This window comes from Hypomesus nipponensis, chromosome 26 (genome assembly GCF_054491055.1).
Source record: "Hypomesus nipponensis isolate SF chromosome 26, ASM5449105v1, whole genome shotgun sequence".
NCBI lineage: Eukaryota > Metazoa > Chordata > Actinopteri > Osmeriformes > Osmeridae > Hypomesus > Hypomesus nipponensis.
This window is the reverse complement of record NC_140386.1, coordinates 2,896,984-2,920,547: the sequence shown is the minus strand read 5'-3', so window position 1 is coordinate 2,920,547 and position 23,564 is coordinate 2,896,984. Positions and strand designations below refer to the sequence as shown.

Sequence of the window (23,564 nt, the reverse complement as noted above, 5' to 3'; positions counted from 1 at the left end):
CGCAGTGAATGAGGCTTCAGTTTCAGTCAAAGATACTGGCTGCATTTTGAATTGGAGTGGAGAAAGTTTACCCACTGCTAGGTAAGAGAGTCCTGGCCATACTTCTTCCTTTTGCCACATCCTACCGATGAGAGATAGTTTTTTTTGCTGTGGCCTCAATCAAGACAAAATACAGATCAAAGCTGGACATTGAAAATTAACTCAGAGTGGCAATCTCAAACCTGCAACCCAGATTTGAGAAGATCTGCAGCATGAAGCAGGCCCACACCAGTCACTGTAAATATGTGAGGATTAAAGGTGTCAATTTTGCACAACAAACCTTTAGGTTTTCGTTTTTTTATTTTTTTCAGGGAGTTGGTCATGTTTTAAAACCCATTTTTGCAGACAGACATTTTTTTTAAATTAATTGATAGCAATGTTGAGCACTGTTACACTGAACATAATTACACAGTTAAGATGCTTAAAAACAGTTACAGGTTTGTATGAATTACAATGAGTGAAATAAACTGCAAAGGAGTCTGAAAACAAAATATGTGTATGTGTGTCCTGTTGTGTCCCATGTGCGAAAATGTTCTTATGTACCAAAGAGGGGCCCAGCAGAGAAAGTCTGGGAACCACTGGGCTAAAGGAACTCTTGAGTGACTCGGAGATTAACTTGCGATGGTAGGTGTGTTTTTTTTGCTAGTCAGGCCCGTGACAGAGCCCTTTGTCACAGACATATACGGATTGTGGCGGGGTTGCGATGCAAGCGGCTGGTCAGTTTCAAGACAATTATAGACATTGCATGCGCAGTCTTGGACGATGCAGTCTTGGACATGGCCTTGAGAAAGACAGCAAATTATGAAGTAACGTCATAACTGGAGTTGGGTGATAGATCTGAGCAAACATTCTTGGATTTGACTTTCTTTCCTATATAGCCTACCTAATGCAAAGCATCTTAATAAGTAATTGCAGGGCCAGTCTGATACATTTTTTGTCAAGGGCTTTTGGGTCGATGAATGAATGTATCCATTAAGAGAAGCACAGTAATGCTAGCTAGCTATCTAAATAGCTAACAACATTAACATTTTTTGGCACTGGACCCACCGGGCCAGTGGGTTTTAAACTTACTGGCCCCAAGACAATTTTTACTGGCCCACCCTCAAAATTGTAATTTATATTTATTATTCTGTTAACATGTTTAACCATTTATTAAACACATCCTGGATATAAAAAGAACAAAAATGAAATCACATTTCTAGTGATAATAAAAAGATAATAGTCTGCAAAACAATTGACTTTTAACCTCAAACGTGTCGTGCTCTCTCTTCCCTGCTGACAGCCATCTCTCTGCACAATTGAAACCTCTGGTCCGTCAAGGCTAATATATAAAAGCTTCCATAGCATTTCATCAGTATGATACTAAGTACCCAAGTCGACACCATTCTTCCGCTGCAGTTCAATAGCCTGGGGGAATGAGGCGAACGGCTGGCCCGTCTTAATTACGTGATATGCCGTTATTATAAGTCGTGCAATAACACGATGGGCATCTACATTGAAATTCCTGACCAGCCTCGTCAACGGACTGGAAGATGGATTGTCAACCATCTGCTTGGCTGTCATGCAAACCAGGTGCTGTCATCTACTGCTAGCATGGCTGGTCAGGTATTGTTTTCGAAAATTGTCGGTGCCTCTGTAAAATGTAAAAATATCCACTTTTGCTCTAGACCGGAACATACGACAAACGACAGTGCATCTTCGTTCCATAAAAAAAGTTGCTTCCGTTTGAGCTCGTAGCTGTACTTTGCTGCCATCTTCACGTTATAGTCTTGTGCCTTGTTAAAAAATGTATCGAGATTAGAGAATTACAATTTGACAACCACTCGTCACTCCTCAACTCTTGATTTGCCAACTGCGCCCCACGAGCTGCAAAGTTATTTATGCATTTAGCAGATAGCATATGAAGGATGTTAACTTTTACAATGCACATTTTTTTTTCAATCAATAATTTGCAGTGGCCTGATCGGGCCAGTGAGTTGCTAGTTTAACTGTCCTGACGTTACTTTTTACTGGCCCCGGGCCATCGAGCCATCGATATTGTTGAGCCCTGTTTACTGAAGTCGGGTGCATGTATGATAAGGATGCACCGAAGTGAAAATGATTGTCCCAAGCTGAACAAAATGAAACACTTGGCCAAAGACCAAATACCGAATGCGGTTTTTGTATATGTTTTGCCATTGCATGAGTAGCCAAAATGTGTTTTTTCTTTTTGTCTTGCTTTTCAAAGAAGAAAAAAAATTCAAAACAAAAATGTCTAAATATGTAGTTAAAATATTTACATTCCAGCAGACACCAGTGTTTCCACTATGTTGATTTTTCCGTGGCGGCCCGCCACGGCTACATTTTTGCCGTCACGGTATCAAAAATAGGGCTGTACAACATTTTAGGCCGTCTATCAGCAGTGATTGTTAGAAAGCGTATCGGAGGATAGCACGGAGATTGCGTGTGTGCGTCCTTGAGAACTGTAGAGCTAAGTCGCATAACTTATGTTGTTAATTAAATGCTGTTATTGTATTAGTCTATAGTTCTTGCTAATTTAAATTAAGTTAACTGGTGATTTGTTGTTTGTAGGCTATTCTTCCCCTGCTAGCGAAATTGCACATGTCGATTCGATAGTGATTGCTGCCCTTGCTCACATTTGTATTCTCGGTGCATTATTATGCTGAAGTGGTTTTAATTAATAAATAGTGGGTATATTGTTATTATTTGCTACAGAATGCTTAGCCTATGAAGATCAAATGAAGCAGTGTACATGCTTCTGAGTGGCCTACCTTAATCTATAGGCTAGGTTACTGACCATTTACAATAAGTTGTTACGTAAATTATTAATGGGCAGCATTTATGCCATTTAGAACATACTTTATGACTGTAAGGTGTAGTTAAGTAGCCTAACTTCCTTTAGGGGAAATAGGACAAAAAATAAGTGCAATATTACATTAACTATTAAACTATTACATTAACCTGCTCCGAAATATAGGGTTTGGGCTAGCATTTTGTTTCGGCCGGGGGGGGGGGCTGGTCGGACAGACCTGAAACACTGAGACACTATACCAACAAAGCGCAATATAACTTAAAATAAATACATTTGTAAAACAAAATACTCTTATGTGGCAATTTTTGAGTCCCCTTCCTTGAAAATATCCTATATTAGGCCTATGACTGCTGAAAGAATGTAACATACTCTGTATGCACAGAAAAGCCTACTTCTTGCAAATGTTCTCAAAAAACATTTGCATTGGCTAGGCGGCTGGTTGTAAATAAAACAGCCGCCATGCATGCAGTGCTAAAGCCTGAGTGAACGTGTAGTAAAGTCAACAAGACAAGAGGACACTGCCTGTCCAAAACGTAAAACTAACTTGACCATAGGGGTGGGCGATATAGCCAAAATCTTCTATCACAGTATGAGTAATTTTATATCACGGTTAGGGGTGAAAGTAGTTTTTATTTATTGGTGGTACTATGATACAGGTTTAATGCACGCGCCGAAAATTTCACTTAGCCTTTTTATTTATTATTTATTTATTTATTTACTGTATTATAGTCTACTTATCAAGCATTTACTAGGACTTCTTATCACTCTAGTATCACTGTTTAACCCACCTGTATTTGTTTTTGATGAGGGTCAGGCAGTCAGGTACAGCACATGCGAGTGCCCAATCGGCAGAGACAAGTGTCATCATATGGCAGCTTTGTTGATTTGGGCAGAAAAAAATGTGTCCCGCAGCCCGCTCCCGCTAGAATGACAGTTGAATGTCACTTGTTTTTTTAAACTCCGATCTATTTAAACAACATGGGACACAGCACTGCGGCATGTTTAGACGAAGTCTCTGTCTAACGGACTAACAAACATATTTCTGCTAGCCTGCCTGCTGCAAAATTACACCAAGACAAGTAGAGCTATTTTATCCAGTGTAATTTATCACTTCGCGCCATCTTGTTTTTTATTATCCTCCTCTTCCTTCATCTTCTTCCTTTTTTGGCTTCCTGAAGCACAATTCCGTTTCATGATGACTGCCGACCGACGAGGTTTTGTATTTTGCCAGCAGCACAGATCATGAGAGGGGCCCCTTGAGGGGGATCCCGATAACAGTGTCATTGCGCTTTACTGCATTGATTATCAAAGGGGCGCTCACAGTTTGTCGTTGCATTTTATTCATAACCAGTCGTTGTCTTGGGGCCCCAAGCCAGCTCGGCGCTTGTTTTGCTTGCCTTGTCGCAACGGGCCTGTGCGTTTGTCGTAATTTCTTCCCGGTACGGCGTATCGGCTAGTACCGGCTTACTTTCACCACTGCGGTTAAGGTATATAACTGATTAGTAATTGTTCTGTACATTAAATTAAGAAATTGTACAAAATAACCATACCGTACTTCATCATCGCACTCGATTATTTATTACAAACAAAAACAACTGCCTCACATGAGACAACACTTGAGTTAAAAACAAGACTCAAAAAGTTACGAGTACGAGCGTTAAGATTGGCTGATACGCAGTCATGCCATCCGCGTGGTGACCTACTCACAGCTCAATGCGGATCCGTAATGCCCTCCGACGCAAATTTCGAAATGAGCGAAAGCAATCAGTCTGAGTTTTACTATCCATATAACTTGGGTTTCGGCGTATCAACCTCGTTAAAGCTCGGTCCATACGTTAAAGCCTCAATTTGATATTTCCCGGCATGACCTCACTCTCAGTTAGTAAGTAGTTAGCCTTCACTAGTCATCCTCGATCAAGAATGCTAGCAACGCCACCAGTGTAATTTTACAACAATAATTTTACAGCACGAGACATAACTTGAACAAATCGAATTTGTTACCTGCAGAATGGGCCCTGAAATATATAATTAATTAGCATCGGCATGAATGTGGTCCGCTTAGACAAAATACACTCCACATCGAAAATTCCGTCAGACCAACTCAAATGTGCTTCAAGGTCAAACGAAAATAGCAAATCAAATAAAAGTTCAACTACAATTCTAAATATCGCAAGAATGCGATTTATATGATGGCTTGTATACAATACAACAACCAGACATTTAATTGACACATGTAATACAAAAATATAGTATAAGAGTATACCGCTGTTGAAACGGTATAGCCAAATCTCTCCCGGTAGACACATTTCTACAGTCGCGCGGTATATACCGCCCAGCCCTACTTGACCACCCAGCTAACACATGAATTGCGGCAACGTTGCCAGTAGGTGCTCAGTTGGTAACCCGCAACGTTACCTTCTGGCAACGTTGTGGCAACGTTATTAAGGGAATGTTGCCAGTTGGTCCCATGGACAACGTTGCTACGACGTCGTACTTTGGTCGGCTGGTTACGTTATGTTGAGACCTGTGGGCAACGTTGCCGCGACGTCGTCCCTTGGTCGGCTGGTAACGTCATTTTTAGGTCCGTGGGCAACGTTGCCGCGACGTCGTCCCTTGGTCGGCTGGTAACGTCATTTTTAGGTCCGTGGGCAACATGTGTTGATAGGACACTAACTTATTTTGTGCTTCATTGTCAGGGCCAACAGACAGGACCTGTAGCGGGGACTGGCAGAAGATGTTCATTCACTGTTTCATTCACTGTATTCACTGGCACTTTGTTTGAAATGAAATGACTGAATGTTACATGGAAATGCTGCCTTGTTTATGATTAGCTTGAGTTAGGCAACACACCACACAAACATAGTCCTCCTGAAGTTGGCTATGTAGCCTATTATACAAGAACAAGTAGCATTTGGGGCAAATGAGGTCTGCATATGAACCGCCCTAATATACGCAAAAGAATTGAGAAATATAGGTTAGTAATTAACGTCGCAGTTACGGACTGGCAACGTCGGAAAATTACGTTGCTAGGAGGTTGCGGTTACGGACTGGCAACGTCGGAAAATAACGTTGCTAGGAGGTCGCGGTTACGGACTGGCAACGTCACAAAACAACGTTGCAAGGAGGTCGCGGTTACCGACTGGCAACGTCGGATAATAACGTTGCGACGACGTCGCGGTTACGGACTGGCAACGTCGGAAAGTTACGTTGCTAGGAGGTTGCGGTTACGGACTGGCAACGTCACAAGATGACGTTGCGGCAACCTACTGGCGCCCCACAGATGCACGGTCCCGCAACGTCGCCAAAGACGTTGCGGCAACGTCGCCAAAGACGTTGCGGCAACGTCGCCAAAGACGTTGCGGCAACGTCGCCAAAGACGTTGCGGCAACGTATGTTTGGTCAACGAGTGACGTTGCGGCAACGTAAGGGCAACGTAACTGTGTTAGCTGGGCACGTTAATTTTTCCATCTTTCACAGACACTTTGAAATGCTTCCTCACTGTTGACATATTTGCTGCATTTATAAAGCATGTGCGCCTCACTGGTTGCTATTTGATTGATATTTTGGAACTCACACATTTTACCCTGTGTGAGTTAATTGGTCTAACATGTAAGACCAATTAAGAGAATGGTCTTACTCTAACATGTAAGACCATTCTCTTAATTGTCTTTTTTTTTCTTGCTGAAACAAACCATGGAGAAATCAAGATAGATTATTCAAAACTACCACAAATAGATACTGTTCAAGCTATCAAGCTATATTTACCTGTGAAATCCACTTTTCTTGATATTCATTGAAACAAATGCATGCTTCAGCACTTGACTGGACAAACCACAATTGTTCTCGTCTGCAAAAAAGAGAAATATTGTAAAGCAAAAAAGGTGTGATGTTACAGTGAAAGTGATTACTGGTTGTTGAATAACATAAAAACAAGAAAATGTATGTTTATGCAGGGTTTGGCTTACAAATGTAGTTTATTTTGGTCATTTAACTGCAGTTCTTTTTTTCTTTTTTTTCCCCGTCTTAATCACAAGGGTATTATGATTGTAGAGTTAATCAGGGATGCCGTCACTTACACCGGAGATCAAGTTTTTGACAAGATGCTACTTGGCCACAGGGAAAGTGCCTCTATGTAGCTCAGACAAACTAGGTACAGTGGTGTACCAGTATGTGAACCCCTTGGAATTAACTGATTTTCTACAGTAATTTGCCATACAAATGTGATCTGATCCTCATCACACACAACAATAAACAAACACAATGTGCCTAAGCTGATAACATACAAACAATACGCATTTCCCATGTCTTTACTAAACACACCCATTCAACATTCACAGTGCTGGACGAAAAAGTAGGTGAACCTGAAGACTTATTACTTCAATAAAAGATCATTGGAGTCAGTAGCTTGCACACTTGGAGGATATTTATTTTAAAAAGTAGAATGACTTCCACTCAGGCTTTGGCCATGCTTTTGAGTCTTGATGAGGCCGAGTCTGATGGAGGAGCAGGTTCACAGAGTGACGTCTCCTGGTCTCTTGAAAGTTCATCTGATACTGGCTCTGAGAGTGATTCAGAGATAATTCCCCGTAGTAAAAAAGTATGCACCTGCTCTTTCCTTCTGCTTATGTTCAAAGTACGTTAGGCTGATAAGTTTCTTGGCTATAAATAGGTTTATATTACCCGAATAAGATTGATATTTCATTAAATAAAACAATTTTAAACTAATACACAGTCGGGTAGAAACAGAGGAAGAAGACAAAGTCAAAATACCATGAGAAAAGCTCCTAGCTCCATACAGCACGCCAAGCGCAACACTGAAGTTGCTCTTACTGCTTTTCTGTGTTTGGTTGATGATATGTTGAAGCACATTAGGGACTGCACCGCTGCTGAGGCTCACAGTCAAGGAGAACAGCTCATGGGATATGGCAGTTGATGAGCTACAGGCCTTCATTGCTGTAGTTTACATTTGTGGTGCGCGAGGTGGAAAAAGCATGGACTTGGTAAGCTTTTGGACGGCTGTGTGTGGCTGTGCATTTTTCAAGAACAATGTCCCAAAACAGGGTTCTTGCAGGTTTCACCAAGTCAAATTTAAGACCTTTTTAAGACATTTTAAGACCATAAAGATTGAAATTTAAGACCTACACAACGCATTACCCCAATAATATTTAAATCAAAAGACATTCTGAAAAAAACATGTAATTTCTATGAATGGAATTCATTAAAAAAAAGCATAAGTTTAATTTACAGATAAAGCAATCACAGTAACTGAATTGAATATTTTTGGGGCAAAGTTTGCAGCGAGCCTCGTACCTGGAGCTAGGTAGGCTACTGCTTGTAACCAACCGTGGAAATTGCTGTGATCTAGCCATAGGTGCGTTCGACTTTATGCAGCGCCGGCGTCGTCTGCAGTAGGGATGGGCGTGGTTAATCGAATATCCGGATATCCTAAAGTAGGTTAGTATTCGAATGCTTTTTTCGAATACTTATGAGCTTAGTTTAATATTTTTTTTAAACGCTGCGTTGTGTTGAGAATTCTAATAGTTGTGACGTTAGAAAGAATGAAAAGCATCAAAAAGGGTAGGCTACATGACCCTGCGTTCTGCTGCGAGTGTCCTTTCATTTCATTTGGCGCTACAAGAAGCATAGTGTACTGGCTAAGCAGTAGCCTACCTTGCAGCAACCTCAGTTCCTGCAGTCTATTCTACGCCGGCCTAAATCGACTCCGTACTCGCCTCTCCCCTGAGCATGTTTATATGCTCATTTTACTGAATAAAAATGCATATGGATAATGTTTTTGTGGCTTTTTTATTAACCAGCAGCCACGTAGAGCTAGCATAATCGGCTATGTTTGCATTGTGTGGTGGCGCACCGAGGATTCCGGTTCCAAGTTTATATCCAAGTTAATATGCAATATTTCTCCATGTGTCTTTCGTTTTTATCGAGAATAGCCTACCCAATGTGTTAAATGTCTTCCAAAGTATTTCACGTTTTAATTTCACATAGTAATAAACTCAGCGCTATTCCGCCAATTTAAGAGCCTATACGTCTGGTGATGCAGCGTTTTTTCAAGTTCATTGTCTTTTCGTCATGTTGATGAAATGATCTTTCATTTGTTTTCTTTATTCAACCCTTATTTAATATAATATCTTAATAGTCCAAATTATTGCCGGAATGTGTTGTGGTTCATGTGTTGACAGTATGCTTTGCGCCATGTCAGGCTAATGACATAACGGAACCGCATTAATAAAAATTGATTATCCGGTTATTCGAAAATAATTTCGGATACTATTCGAATAGTGAAATCAGTTCAAATCTCCATCCCTAGTCTGCAGCCGGCTGCGGCGCTGCATGAAGTCGGTGCATGTCGAACGCAACTCATGTCTCGTTGAAAGTAAACTTTCCCATTTTCCATACGTAGCCAAATTTGAACAAACTCTGAGGAAGCGCAGACGTATTTTGCATGCAGGTATTGCAGTTATCACGGGATTTGTAGTTTTATCACCGCGTGCGTACCAACACCAATAGGCTATCCTCCAGAAAGAAATACAATGGGCAGCGTTCTGCTGGTTTTGTTTGTAGCAAAGACTCGCTTTGTAGGCTACGACTCAATACTATTTTTCTACCTTGTAACAACTTTCTGCAGCCTGCGTTTCTGGAAATTAACAAGGGTAAAACCTTTTTAAGACCTGACTAAATGAAATTTAAGACCTCGGATGAAAATATTGACGTTTTTAAGACTTTTTAAGGCCTTAAATTTAAAGTTCAGAATTTAAGACTTTTTAAGACCCCGCGGGAACCCTGATTCCAGGCAATCATGCGATTCAACAAAAAGGAGACCAGACAGATATAAAGATGACCGACGCTTCTCCACCTCCTCTCACTGTACAAAATATCCCAGATACGGGTGCTGCCACGGGACACTGCGCAGTAGTGATTGGGTGGTGGAGTCGCGGTATCAAGGTCCCACACATACACTCGCCCGACCCAATAACTTTTTACATAGCCTGGCTACGCAAATGTTAGAGCTAATTGTCTTTCCCACTGGTTGTACTGGGACTGAAGACTGTTGTTAAAATAAGGTAAATACAACAAGAAAGTAACACATCTTAATTTCAACTGTCAATCATGACATCTCACCCCCTTTTTATATCATCAAACTAATTAAAAACTAGAGAGGGTACAATTTCTGGGGAAATTGTAAGGCGTGCTTGCTTGCGTCGGTTGAAGGTGGGTCCGTCCCCTTAAAGGTGTCATTGATTGCAGAACCAAATGTACCTTGTCACAGTTGAATAATGACACTTCAGTGGGTAAAATGGACATACAGTGAACCTCAAAGTCCATTGACACCTCTTTACTATGTAAATCTCACAATTAAAAAATTTAGCTGTAAAACAGTCGGTTTTGAAAACCTCCACCTCTTTTGGCTCTGGTCTGTACCTTTATCACAACCCAAAATGTGCTGCTCTGTGTACTTCCACAGAATTACAAAGAAGAATGTTTTTCTAGCATATTGAAAATGGACTACGGTGGTAAATGCATTGTTCCAGACTGTACAGGGAATGCTGACACTTTTCAGTCTTCCTAAGGAACCAAACACTCGACAGGCTGTGATGTTTGTCTATGAGAAGATCCCTGTGCAGTTCGACCCTCAATTACACATTTGCTCGAATCATTTCACCGAGGACAGTTTTTAATTAAATGAAAAGAGGTGCTGTTCCAACCGTATGCTCATCACAAACGCAAGCTGTAAGTATGATTTTGTCGCTAACAGTTAGCCTATTTGCAATGCTAACGTCTCCTGTATCTAGCATAGGTAGAATGCTAAATACTAGGGATGGGCATAATTAATCGACGATCGATTATCGATCATTAAGAATTTTGTTGATGACATTATTTGTTCATCGATAAAACTAATGCGTGTTCTGATGCGTAGGGTGAGTCTTGAAGGAATGCAATGGATTTCGCTATGTGGCAGCAATTAAACATTTTACCAAACAAAGCCAATGTTTGGAAAAAAACATCACAGGCCTACTCAGTTACCGGTGAGTTTCCATGTACTTCAAAAGTATTTCATGTATTTCAATGAGGTCACGGCAAAGTGTAACGTGAGACAATTTTTACTTAAAAATTACTTTGTTCACTGCCAACACTGCAAAGCTGAGTATAAATACAACTCCTCCACGACTCAAATGATGTACCACTTGAAGAACGTACATCCGACCCTGGTTAATGGTGGTGCATCCTGCTCTCGGTGTTAGCACGGAGGAGCTGCGATGCACAACGAGCAGAGAAAATTATCCAACGGATCTGCAAGTCCATCGAGATGGATATGCTACCCTTAAGTATCGTTGAGGGCAAAGGTTTTTATGAAGCTTTGTTAATTAGTCGGAAAAAAATGAGGGTCTTTGAGCACCGGCTTCTAGCTGTCGGCTCCGCTTCTAGGAGTTACAGAAATATTTGTTATTCTTGTAATAGCTACAGATCTCAATGCGGAAACACACTGTGTTTTTTCTATTTTCACTGCATTTTAATATAGCCTGTAAATAGTGAATTTTAATATAACGATTTTAATGATTAATCGGAAATCGATCGTTAATTCTCATTACGATCGATTAAGACAATTTAATCGAATGCCCATCCCTACTAAATACGTTTCTAAACACATTGCTCAACATACCTTACTTAGCAAATTACTCTAGCTAGACTAGCTGTAGTCAGCATTAGAAGGGAAGCTTACGAAAAAATAGCCAGAAAACAAATAGCAGATTAGCTATTTTATTTGAAAGAACAGGAGAAAGGCAGGTGCTAGATACAGGATACGTTAGCATTGCTAATAACTGTTACTGACAAAATCATACTACAGCTTGCGGTTGTGATGAACATAAGATCGGAACACACCTCTTTTCAGCTACAGCTTCATAGCAAATCCTGCTTTACATTGTCCAAGGTTTTCAAAACCGTCCTTGGTGAAATGGTTCATGCAAATGTGTCAAGGGTCGAACTACACGGGGATCTTCTCCGATACAGTATAGACAAACATCATGCCCGTCCAGTGAATGTTAGCTTGACTCTAGCTCATCTGCTTTTTATTAACGCTGATTTGCAAGGAATGCAAGAACAGCTAGATAGCAAAAACACCTAGACTGTAGGCATGTAAACTAGTTTAGCTTGTTAACGCAAGAGCATAGGTAGAATGTGTGATGATTTAGCCAAGTTTATTGGCAATGGGGCTAACGTTATTTCATGTTTCTGACTGTGTTTCATTCAAATAAATAACCTGTGTTGTCGAGTAAATCTACAATTCAAGATGCATGTTTGTCCAGATCTATTTTTCAGCAAGATAGCTAGAGCTAACTGAAGTTGAGTTGAATCACAATACTTTGTTTGCTAAGCTGTAGTGCTAACGTTACCCACCTAAGGCGATCCCGTTTGCTTCAACAACAGAAGTGGAAACAACTAACGTAAGCATTTCAAATGATATCTAGTCAATCTGTTGAAAACAGTGTTGTGTAGACACAATAGATTTTTGTGTACATTTTTAAGTCTCCACCTTCATTGTTTCAGTGAGTGCTGTTGGCTGTGTTGCGTCTTTGCGCCGCAGCTTCACTCGTTGTAAACCAACCAATCGCACAGCTCATCTACATATTCATGAGCATACCATAAAAGGAGAAAACATTGCGTATTTTCCCGGGACAATTTCACAGGAAGCATCAGGGGCATAGAACAACACCCGGGCTATTTTCAGCCCAACCAATGTTACACACCCTATACGGAGACCTTAAGGAACAGTGTGAAATAACCCCAAAACCCAGTCAATGACCCCTTTAAAAATATGGTGAAAGTGCTTACCGTATTTTTCAGAAAATAGGCCGCATTTTCTATAGGCTGCACCCCACCAGAATGGGAGCTTTGTGTTTGTAAATCGGAGTACAGGCCGCACTGGAATATAGGCCGCACTTTAAACGGGAACAACGATACCGTAGCGCCGGCTAGCGTTGAGCGGTACAATGCTCATGACTGTTTATTTACCCAGAAACACTTTCCCATTGGACAGCTTGGATAGCCATCTAACTAGACAACATTCAGAATCAGGGTGAACACTAATTATCTACACTACAGACCATAGCATTACACATATCAAACACTTTGGTTTTTGGATAGTATGTCCAGAAATAAAGACAAGTCACTCATTTAGTGGCAAAATCCACATGTCCACAACATTATTTCAGATATAGTATAAGTTTAGTTAGCTTGCAAATCCTAAACAGTGTTTCCCCTAGGATTTTTTTTTGCAGTGGGGGCAGGTCTGTCCGACCCCCCCCCCCTCCCCCTCGGTCGAAATAAAGTTCTAACCCTATATTTTGAAATAGGTTAATGTAATAGTCTAATAACAAATGTAATATTGCATATATTTTTGTCCTATTTTCCGTAAAGCAATACAGTTAGGCTACTTAAAGTATGTTGTAAATTGAAAAAATATGCTGCCAATTAATAATTGACGTAACAACTTATTGTAAATGGTCAGTAGCCTAGCCAATCGATCAAGGTACTCGAAAGCATGTACACTGTTGGCTTCATTTGATCTTGATAGGCTAAGCATTCTGTAGCAAATAATAACAACACACTATTAATTAAAACTACTTCAGCATAATAATGCACCTAAAATACAAACGTGAGCAAGGGCAGCAATTGCTATCGAATCAACAGGCATGCAATTATGCTAGCAGGGGAAGAATACAAACAACGAAAATCACCAGTTAACTTACATTTGCAATAACTGTAGACTAATACAATAACAGGCTTTAATGAACTGAAAACATAAGTTATACGACTAACAGTTTTCAAGGACGCACACACGCAATCTCAACTGCGCTGTGAAGCGCGTGTCCTTGCTAACAATCACTGCTGATAGACGGCCTAAAATCTTGTACAGCCCTATTTCTGATACCGTGGCGGCAGAAATGTAGCTGTGGCGGGCCGCCACGACAAAATCAACATAGGGGAAACACTGCTGAGTGTTACCAGCCTTGTAGGTTACTTTTGTATGTGACATGGGTTTGTTTGACGGTTGTCTTAGCAACCTTGGCCCAGGGAATGTATGCGAGTTCGCTAATGAGCAAGTAGACACAGTTTTTGCCCTGTCGATGTATGACTTTACTATTTAGGTTACTGTACACAGTACGTTGTCCGAGTTACCATTTAGTAACTTACGGTTACAAGTAATAAAAGCCGGTTTGCATTAAAAGGCTACTTTGGAGTAGGGCTGGGCAAAAAAAAATTAAGTAATGACTTCCCTCAATAAAAATATTGTAACATTAATTAATTTTCAATAATATCGATAATGTTGATAGAGAATAATTAGGAACAGCAGCCCATTTAATTTCTGTGATGCAGCAGGAAGTTGCGGAGAAATGGTAGCCTACGCTCATAAAAATATACTGATCACCTCGAGTTGAGTAGCTAATGTTAACCGCGGAAAATAAGTCTCATTGCCGAAAACAGTGTCAGCGATAGTCATGGCGAGGGAGCAACTTTCAATGAAGAAATTATTGATAAAAAGGGTTTGTCTTCTACAGTTATTTGGAAGTGGTTTGGCTTTTTGAAATCCGACAAAGAGCAGAGCAATGTTCGGTGCAAATTGTGTAGTGAACATACAGGTGGCATTTCTGGTAATACGGCAAACTGCAAATTAGGACTTCTCTACAGGTCTACAAACGCCTTTGTAAGCAGAGATTTGTTAAAACGTTTGTTAACCGAGACCGTCCATATTTGGTTTCTTATTCACTTTATTCCACCCTGCCCACTTTTTTAATCTTTTTGCACTTCAGTAGTATTGGCACTTCCGGTTTACTGGGGATATCATTCAATTCAATGGAGAACTGCCAAGAAGTCCTGCTGCTAAAATATTAAATAATTAGGTGGATTTGTGCCAGATGTGCAACAAGTCAACAAAACACCCTTTCACTGGATGGCTTGAAAACAACTTTTAAGTGTTTATATAATTTGTTTGCCGGTCAGATTGCTGCCCTGCAATAAGGCGTTACATTAGCCACAAACATAAGATGTTTTAACTATTTCACTGCAGGGCATATGCATTTGCTATACCTTGTTTGAAAGCTTAGGTCCTCTAGAATTCGTGCTATTAATTTTACAGTCAGTACATGTATTTGAGATTCCCCGCAAAACCGACCAGCTAACATTGTCACCAGTAGAACGTTAGCTTCTTGTTTATCTACTTGAGGCTTTTACATCAGGTCTCTGCTATTAGCCATGAACTGCAAATGTATGAGATACACACTTTATGTTGCAAGTTATACGAGCAGACAAAAGGAAACTTCTGTGTTTTTTTTTATTCAGCGCCTTAAGCCAGGGACGCAGATCCTCAACTTTGGTTGGAGATCGGTGCAAAGTAAATGTCGGCCCACAACACTCGGACCTCTCCTTTCCACAATGTTTCCCACACATAGACTAATTTGTGGCAGTACGCCACAGAATCAAAACCGGCCGCCACATATTGCGTTTCGTAACAATATTCAGGTTAAAACACACAGCGTATTTGTTCAGCTGCATTTCCTTTCCCTGGTCTCCCTCCATCTCTCTGTCACTCACGCGTCTTTCTCACATACGCACACAGTCACAACGTTAGCAACGATCCATACCTACGCCGTTCTAGTAAGACTGACTACTACATCAGCGAGCATTCAGCATTAGTGCCATAGCTAAAGGTCTAGGAAAGTTGAGGCAACTTTTTGCTAGGTACCTACGAACATGTCTTAGTCGAAGGTTCCCCTTCGTTCTTTTGGTGAGAAGTCTCAGGAGCTAGCTACTTACCCGGCGTCATGGAGCCGACCAGTTAAATAGTTATTTAGCAGTAGCGTTGCTACCTGCATATGCAGAAATAATAATTTTAGTTTGTTGTTGTTGATTTTGTAAAGGTATGAATAATTTTGGATTCATATTTAATATAATAAAGTTCTGTGTAACAAATTAATAACAAAGGAATTATTTTGATCCCCCCCTCGGTCTGACATGCAACCGTAACACCACCACCCCCCCCCCCCCTGTCCCCGCCAGAAAAAACGTTATAATCTGTGGGAAACACGGTTCCATGGTCAAAACAATAATAATATAATACAGGGTCTGATTCTGTTTTATCCAGCTGTTATGGCAGCCACGAACTGTTATGCTGTAAGTGTTTGGTTCCTTATGAAGACTCTGAAAAGTGTCAGCATTCCCTGTACAGCCTGGAACACTGCATTTACAACCGTAGTCCATTTTCAATATCCTTGAAAAACGTTCTTTGTAATTCCGTGCCCAACTGACGTCAGTTCGGTGGCTTTTTAAAAACCTACTGTTTTACAGCTACATTTTTTAATTGTGAGATTTGCATTGGAAACAGGTGACAATGACTTTGAGGTTCACTGTATGTCCATTTTACCCACTGAACTGTCGTTATTCAACTGTGACAAGGTAAATTCGGTTTCGCAGTCAATGACCCCTTTAGAAGATCAAGTATTTTTTTCCGCAGGGTCAGGCCTCAGAAACAACAGGAGCAGACTCAGGGGCATCTCCTTCACAAGTCGGCCATGAAGGAGCTTTTAGAGGAGACCTTTGCCGCCGAGGACACAGGCAAGACATTTACCATCGAAAAGGAGGTGGCATCCGACAATGCAGCAAGCGGTATTCCAGTGGATGGTGATCCAATGGCATGGTGGAAAAGCAATTGTAATTGTAATTTCTTCACATTGGCATAATAGCAAGACACTACTTGGATTTTTTGGAAGAACATTTAATAAGCTCAGGTCTGCTCTGCGTTTCTTTTTCATATGACAGACACAACTGAGTATGTTATCTTTGATTTAAACATTGTATTTAAATACCGAAAGGGTCCTTGTGTTAAATGTTAATAAATAAATTATGTGGACACTAACAACTGAGTATTTAAGATTTTATTTTAAGATTTTATTTTAACATTGAAAAGTTTCTTGTGATAAGTGATAATAAATCAATGCAAACAAAAGTTAAGTGCCTTTTTTCTGATTAAAACAATTATTTTGATCCGTCAAACGTGACTCAGAAACTGTGATCCAATCCGAACCGTGAGTTTTGTGATCCGTTGCACCACGACCTACGAATCATGAGAAATGGCAAGTACGTTCTTAGCGTTCTTCTAAACAGACTTTTTTCTATGGTTGTCACATAACTCACTACGTTGCTACATCTAAACTTTTGTTGGCCGTTTACGACTACGTCGTGGCAACGTAATATGGTTAGTGCTAACTGGGTTTGCACAATTTTGGTATCAGAATCATGAACTACTAATATTATTCATCGCAGTCCTCCAATGGCGGATTTTGTAGATTGTAGATTTTTAGGAGTCAATTGTTAGAGCAAGTTAGGCTAGGTATCAAAAGGGGCTAGTTATAGTTACAGTAGGCTAGTATGTTTCGATTGCATGCTGCAATATCCTTTACGTTTCATAGCTATAGCTATACTTTACCTGATTTTGTTGATCCATAAAAAAACAATAAATAAACACAGATAAGCAGCACGGGATACATCTGAACAATCCTTCTCTCAGGAATACACAGGAGAGTACTGTGAAGCTAGCACCAAACATGATTTTAGGATTTTCAAAATAAAGGTCCCATCTAATCGTCATCTCTTCACTGCCAGGAATCTGTTTCTACAAATTAGAATGGGTTTAGTTTCCCCACGATCAACTCAAGATAAAAAAAAAAAACTATTTAATCCAGACGCTACATGGTTATTGGTTACAAATTATGAATTACTAACTCAAATGTCAATTTTTGATTCGATTTTTTGTAATGATTGTGGACAATTAAGTTGGCCCACATTTACATTTAGTCATTTAGCTACACTCTACTCCAGAGTGATTTACAGTAAGTACAGGGACATTCCCCCATATGGAGGATTATAGGGGCCAAAACTAAATAAATAAATATTATAACACAAAGCTTAAATAAATGACTAATTATATAATGTAATGCCTAATTGACAGACAAAATATATAAATTACAAATTAAATGAGACACTAAATATATAAATGTTACATGTATTTGTGTGTGTATATATAGATTTACGTTTTAATGTGTTCACATTTATTTATTTATACTTACATTTATTTATTTATACTTACATTTATCCATGGTGTAACTTTGTGCAGCAAAATAAATCCGTCGTCCCCCGTCACCAAGTCAGGGGGCGTGTTAAAGCCTCTGATTGGTGAATGAACAGTATTACACACCAGGCAGACTCCACCAGTTGATCAAGCTCTCTTCAATCTAGAGGGATCTTCTATCGCCTCACTCTACAGCTGCTAGGGGTGTGCGACACTGCACGATGTGGTATAGATCCGATACCAAGGAGTAAATACAGGGCCAGTATTGCCAATACCAATACCTTTGGCTTAGAAAAGCAGTTTATCTACTTTCGTGTCGGGGAAAGCAATGCCTCATAATTGATTAAGTGAATGCATCATCAATATGAATATTTGAATGAACATTTAAAATGTTTCCTTTAATTAATTGTTCATGATTATGATCATAATAAAACACCGGACAACGAGTTTTGTCAAAAATACTGTTAATGTGTGCCGCTGAGTCGTGTTATGCACTACACGGCAACAACTCAGCCTAGCAGGGGAGGGGCAAAGTGAGTTTGAGCGAAGTTAGACGGTGTTTGCACAACCACTATGATGTAAAGGGAGTTGTGTACTCAGTGTGGAATGAAACTTAAGTATCGATCTTATCACTCTATCAATCAGGCTATTGATACCAACGTTGGTATCGATAGTTGCCGGGTTTCCCAACCCGGCCACTGTCGGTCTTGAGATCGACTTGCCCACCCTTATGCTGTATCATCTCGCTGAGGATCGTGAACACATTTTCATTGATGTCTGTGTCAGTTAGGGCCAATATCATTCCTATAATTTCAGCAAAGCTCTCAATATGATGTAAAAAATAAGTGAATTGGCAGGTGCCTCCATCTCTTCAGCTACCGCCAACATTTCGACCACTGTAGCATTCAATATTTCATTCATTGAATGCGCACAAGGTGCTGCCATCTTGGAATAGTCAAAAGCAGTCGATTCAAGTTGAACCACCAATCAGAGGCTTGAACCCGCCCCCTGACTTGGTGACGTTGGACGACGGATTTATTTTGCTGCAGCAAGTTACACCGTGGATAAATGTAAGGATAAATAAATAAATGTAAGGATAAATAAATAAATGTAAGGATAAATAAATAAATGTAAGGATAAATAAATAAATGTGAACACATTAAAACGTAAATATATTTATATACACACAAATACATGTAACATTTATATATTTAGTGTCTCATTTAATTTGTAATTTATATTTTTTGTCTGTCAATTAGGCATTACATTATATAATTGGTCATTTATTTAAGCTTTGTGTTATAATATTTATTTATTTAGTTTTGGCCCCTATAATCCTCCATACCCCCGAGGCAAGTAGGGTGAAGTGCCTTGCCCAAGGACACAACGTCATTTTGCACGGCCGAGAATCGAACCAACAACTTTCTGATTAATAGTCCGACTCAGCCATCTGAGCAGTAAAAAGCTCATTTTATGCTACAGCATTTTGCAGTTGGGAAGAGTAATTAAAACTAGAAAAGGTATATTCCCTGAAGAAAATTTGTGTGTTTGCTGAAAGCAGTTGAAAAGATGAATAGTGAACTTTTTAAACGTTTTAAAAAGAGATATGTGCAATAAACAATGTGAGAGTATGTTGTGAAAGTATGTAGGTGAGAAAAAGCATTTAATAACGTCACGATAGAAAAATATCTATGCATTGCAATATTTTCTTACTGTTGAAAAAGGAGTGATGAAAAGAGTATCTTATTTACTTTCATAATTCTAAAAGCATTAAAAGTATTAAAGATTAAAAGATTAAGAAACAGAAAAAAATTAGAAGTGTTTCTAGTTGTAGTTTGAAAAATGTAAAATATAGTGATGTTAAAAGTATAAAGCAGACGGTGACCTCATCAAAAACAGGTTTTATTTGTTTACATTTAGAAAACAATTTTGTGAATCGTCAATTTTGAAATAATTAACACAGTTCAGTCTAAAGTTTAGAGTATTTCAAGGTATACTTTTAAGTACTTTAGGAAGTATATAGGGATGGGCGTGGTTAATCGAATATCCGGATATCCTAAAGTAAGTTAGTATTCGAATACTTATGAGCGTAGTTTGATTTAAAAAAAATGTTTTATTGAAAAACCGTCGCGTCGTGTTGTGAATTCTAATAGTTGTGACGTTAGAAAATGATGAAAACCATCAAAAAAGGTAGGCTACGCCTGTGTTCTGCTGCGAGACTCCTTTCATTTCATTTGGTGCTACAAGAAGCATAGTGTCCTGGCTAAGCAGTACCTCGCAGCAACCTCAGTTCCTGCAGTCTTTTCTACGCCGGCCTGCTCGTAAATCGACTCCGTACTCGCCTCTCCCCTGAGCATGTTTACATGTTAATTCTCCTGAATAAAAATGCGTATGGCTAATGCAGTTGTGGCTTATTTATTTTCTTACCAGTAGCCATGTAGAGCTAGCGTAATCGGCTGTTTATGTTTGCATTGTGTGGTGGCGCACCGTATCCTATAGGATTCCGTTTCCAAGTTAATATCCAAGTTAATATGCAATATTTCTCCGTGTGTCTTTCGTTTTTATGGTGGATAGCCTACCCAATGTGTTTAATTTAGTCCAATGTAGCCTACTTTTTATTTCACATAATAATAGGCTAATCGCTTTTCCACCAAATTAAGAGCCTAAGTCTGAAGACGCAGCGTTTTTTCAAGTTCATTGTCTTTTCGTCTAGTAATAAATTGATCTTTCATTTGTTTTCTTTATTCAACCCTTATTTAATCTAATAGTTTAACAGTCCCAATTATTGCCAGAATGTGTGGTGGTTCATGTGTTTACTGTATGCTTTGCGTCACGTCAGGCTAATTACATAACGGAACCACATTAACAAAATAGATTATCCGGATATTCGAAAATAATTTCGGATACTATTTGAATAGTGAAATCAGTTCAAATCTCCATCCCTAGAAGTATACTTGATGAACTGAAAGTGTACTATACAGGCTAATTTACAGTATTCGAAAGTAAACCTTGAAATACACTATAAGTGTACTTTAAAGTGTACTAAATGACCTAAAAAGTGGGCCAATTCAGTTTACTTAGTACAAAAATAGCATATAAAATATAGCTGCAAGCAGCAATGCAGGTTCCTCCGCAAAATGGCAAAATATTATAAACATGTACACTGCAGAAGATCGAGACTTGGACAACAAGAGAGCACAACGACTTCATGTTTGACCAAATACAATTCCAGACTCTCAGTCAATGCACAACTAACTAAAGTCATGTGGGCAACTGGGCAAGGGCAGCGTTCATATTCAGCTCCTTGCAATAATAGCCTGTAGCAGTTTAACAGCCGACTCTCTGGTCCCATTAAACTACACAACATACACAATCAGGGTGACCAACAAGATTACATTAACTAACCAACAATAACATTACAAACATATAATTGAACGAACACAACAAATGAAATCCCTCGCAAGGCTGTTGTAACCAAACTATTTTCCACAAGTCTTTGCGTTTTTGGACATGCCGCACTGCATGCTGGGTACCCAAGGGATCTGACGCTGATTATCTAGCAGTGCTCCGACTGCGTGATATGAGTATTAGTTTTTTGTCAGCTTTGGGACAAATGTTAAGAAACGGTTGACATTTCAAGGTTAAATTGCATGAAATTGTGCATGGTATTTCAGAATGATGTCTGCCTGTTTAACTAAACAAGTGATCAAAATTATTCCAGGCCAAAAGACTGTGCTTGGATTCAAACCTGTGACCTTATGCTTTGCAGTACAATGTTTCAACCCATTGAGCTACCTGCAAGGCTAAGAAATGATGGTCAGTTTCTGTATCAAAAAATGAAGCCGTTTCTCCTGCAGCATGGATTGTTCGATTCGGCCCAAGTTTAAACAGCTGTAATTCAATGATCTTTTGACATATCAAGGTGAAATTGCGCATGATACTTCAGAACGATGTCATCCTGTTTAACTAAACAGGTATTCAAATTCAAGACGGGCTAAACAAGACTGTGGCAGGATTCAATCCTACGACCTTATGCTTTGCAGGTTGCCGTCCTAGCCCAGTGAGCTAATCTCAGTGTTGAGCATTGTCAAGTTCAGTTACTGTCTAAAAAAGTAAGCTGTTTCTCCTGGGGTAAGCGAAAGTTGAAACAGCTCTAATTCAATCATATTTTGACATACCAAGGTAAAATTGTGTACGGTACGTCAGAGTGATGTCACCTTAAAGCCTATTAGGTTTGAAAAACCATAATTGAAAATGACATTTGATTTAGTAACACAAACATATTGAGTTAATGTGGAAATTTACATAAATACACCCCTTTCAGCCATTTTGTACTTGATTTAATTGCCTTAAGTAACATTTTTCAATACGTCAATGATACATATATGTACCAAATTCCAAGTCAATTAGACCTTTGGTTCAAGTGAAGAGGAATTTTGAATGTTTTCCCAAATTATCACTGTACAGGAAAATCCATCATGAAGGACCTTATGGGTCCTTGAGGCTGTTTTGTTCCTCATGAAAAGTGAGGCATGCACACCAAGTTTCAGAAGAATTGGAGCAATGGGGTGGAAATGCAACCACTCTGAAGATTGGACATTTGGGCGTCGCCTGTGGCGCCCCCTATGGTCTGGTGTGGGCCAGTCTGTGTTTGGGCCGTAGTTGTGGCATGTTGTATCAATATGCCAAATTTCTAAACTTTTTACCAATGTGTTCATGAGATAAATTACAAGAATAATAATAAATATAACTGCAAGCAGCGATGCGGGTTCCTCCTCAAAATGGCAAAATATACAAATTTACAATGTAGAAGCAAAACAATTTCATGTTTAGCCAACAACAATAGGCTGGATGGGGATTTGAACTCATGAGCGTAAAGTTACAAGTCAGTCTCTCTATCCTCTCTGCTACACACCAACTGTTGGGAACCATGAGTGATGTCTGAGAAGTCTTGTGCAGTTGTCCCATGTTGGCAACAAATCAAACTAAACCTACTATATTCAACTATGTTGGTTAAACAGTACTAACTAGTTTATTTACTGTGTTAATTAAATGCACTCCACGGCTACAAGCTAGCTAACGCTATACAAAAGTCATTAACTTAATCATGCAAGCCCAGGTAACGAAACAATTGAGACCCAGTCCCTTTCGACTACAATACCTCTGCTGTTAAGACCGTTTAAGAAATATTGCAACAGGCTACAGTCTGAATCACGGATATAACTCTATGACATAAGTTACAATCAGGGGGTTAATTGGGGTTTGATATATCGGGGGGCTCTGTGGTTTCTGGGTTTCGATGGCACATGTGTATGCAAAGCGTACTAAACAGGTATCCTACTCAGTTTAATGACTAACGCAGACTACCTAACTCACTACCCTTCGAATAAATTTGTATAGCACTACTATGTGCCTTTTTCAATTATATCTTTAACATATGAAACGTTGAGATTGTATCATCTTGCGGAAAAAACATGAAAAACTGAACCTAACAACAGCTAGGCTAGGCTAGCTCATAACGTTCAGTTCTCGTTCTCGCCAAACAACGGTTAGGGTCTACTGAAATTACCA

The 23,564-nt window shown here is 39.5% G+C and overlaps 1 protein-coding gene across 2 annotated transcripts in view; it reads right to left on the bottom strand.

Annotated features, from left to right (window-relative positions):
* Positions 1-17,495, bottom strand: part of pigx (phosphatidylinositol glycan anchor biosynthesis, class X) — a 31,411-nt gene extending 13,916 nt beyond the window's left edge. The window contains exons 1-2 of one of the 2 annotated variants that reach the window (XM_084692889.1): positions 17,352-17,495; positions 6,617-6,698 (exon numbers count right to left, since the gene is read on the bottom strand). In XM_084692889.1, the coding sequence (XP_084549015.1) occupies positions 6,617-6,698; positions 17,352-17,412 (143 nt within the window). In that variant the 5' untranslated portion in view covers positions 17,413-17,495. Of the gene's footprint in view, positions 1-6,616; positions 6,702-17,351 lie in introns of those variants that run through there. The other variant, XM_084692890.1, reaches the window with a different exon arrangement.
* Positions 17,496-23,564: the final 6,069 nt, after the last annotated feature.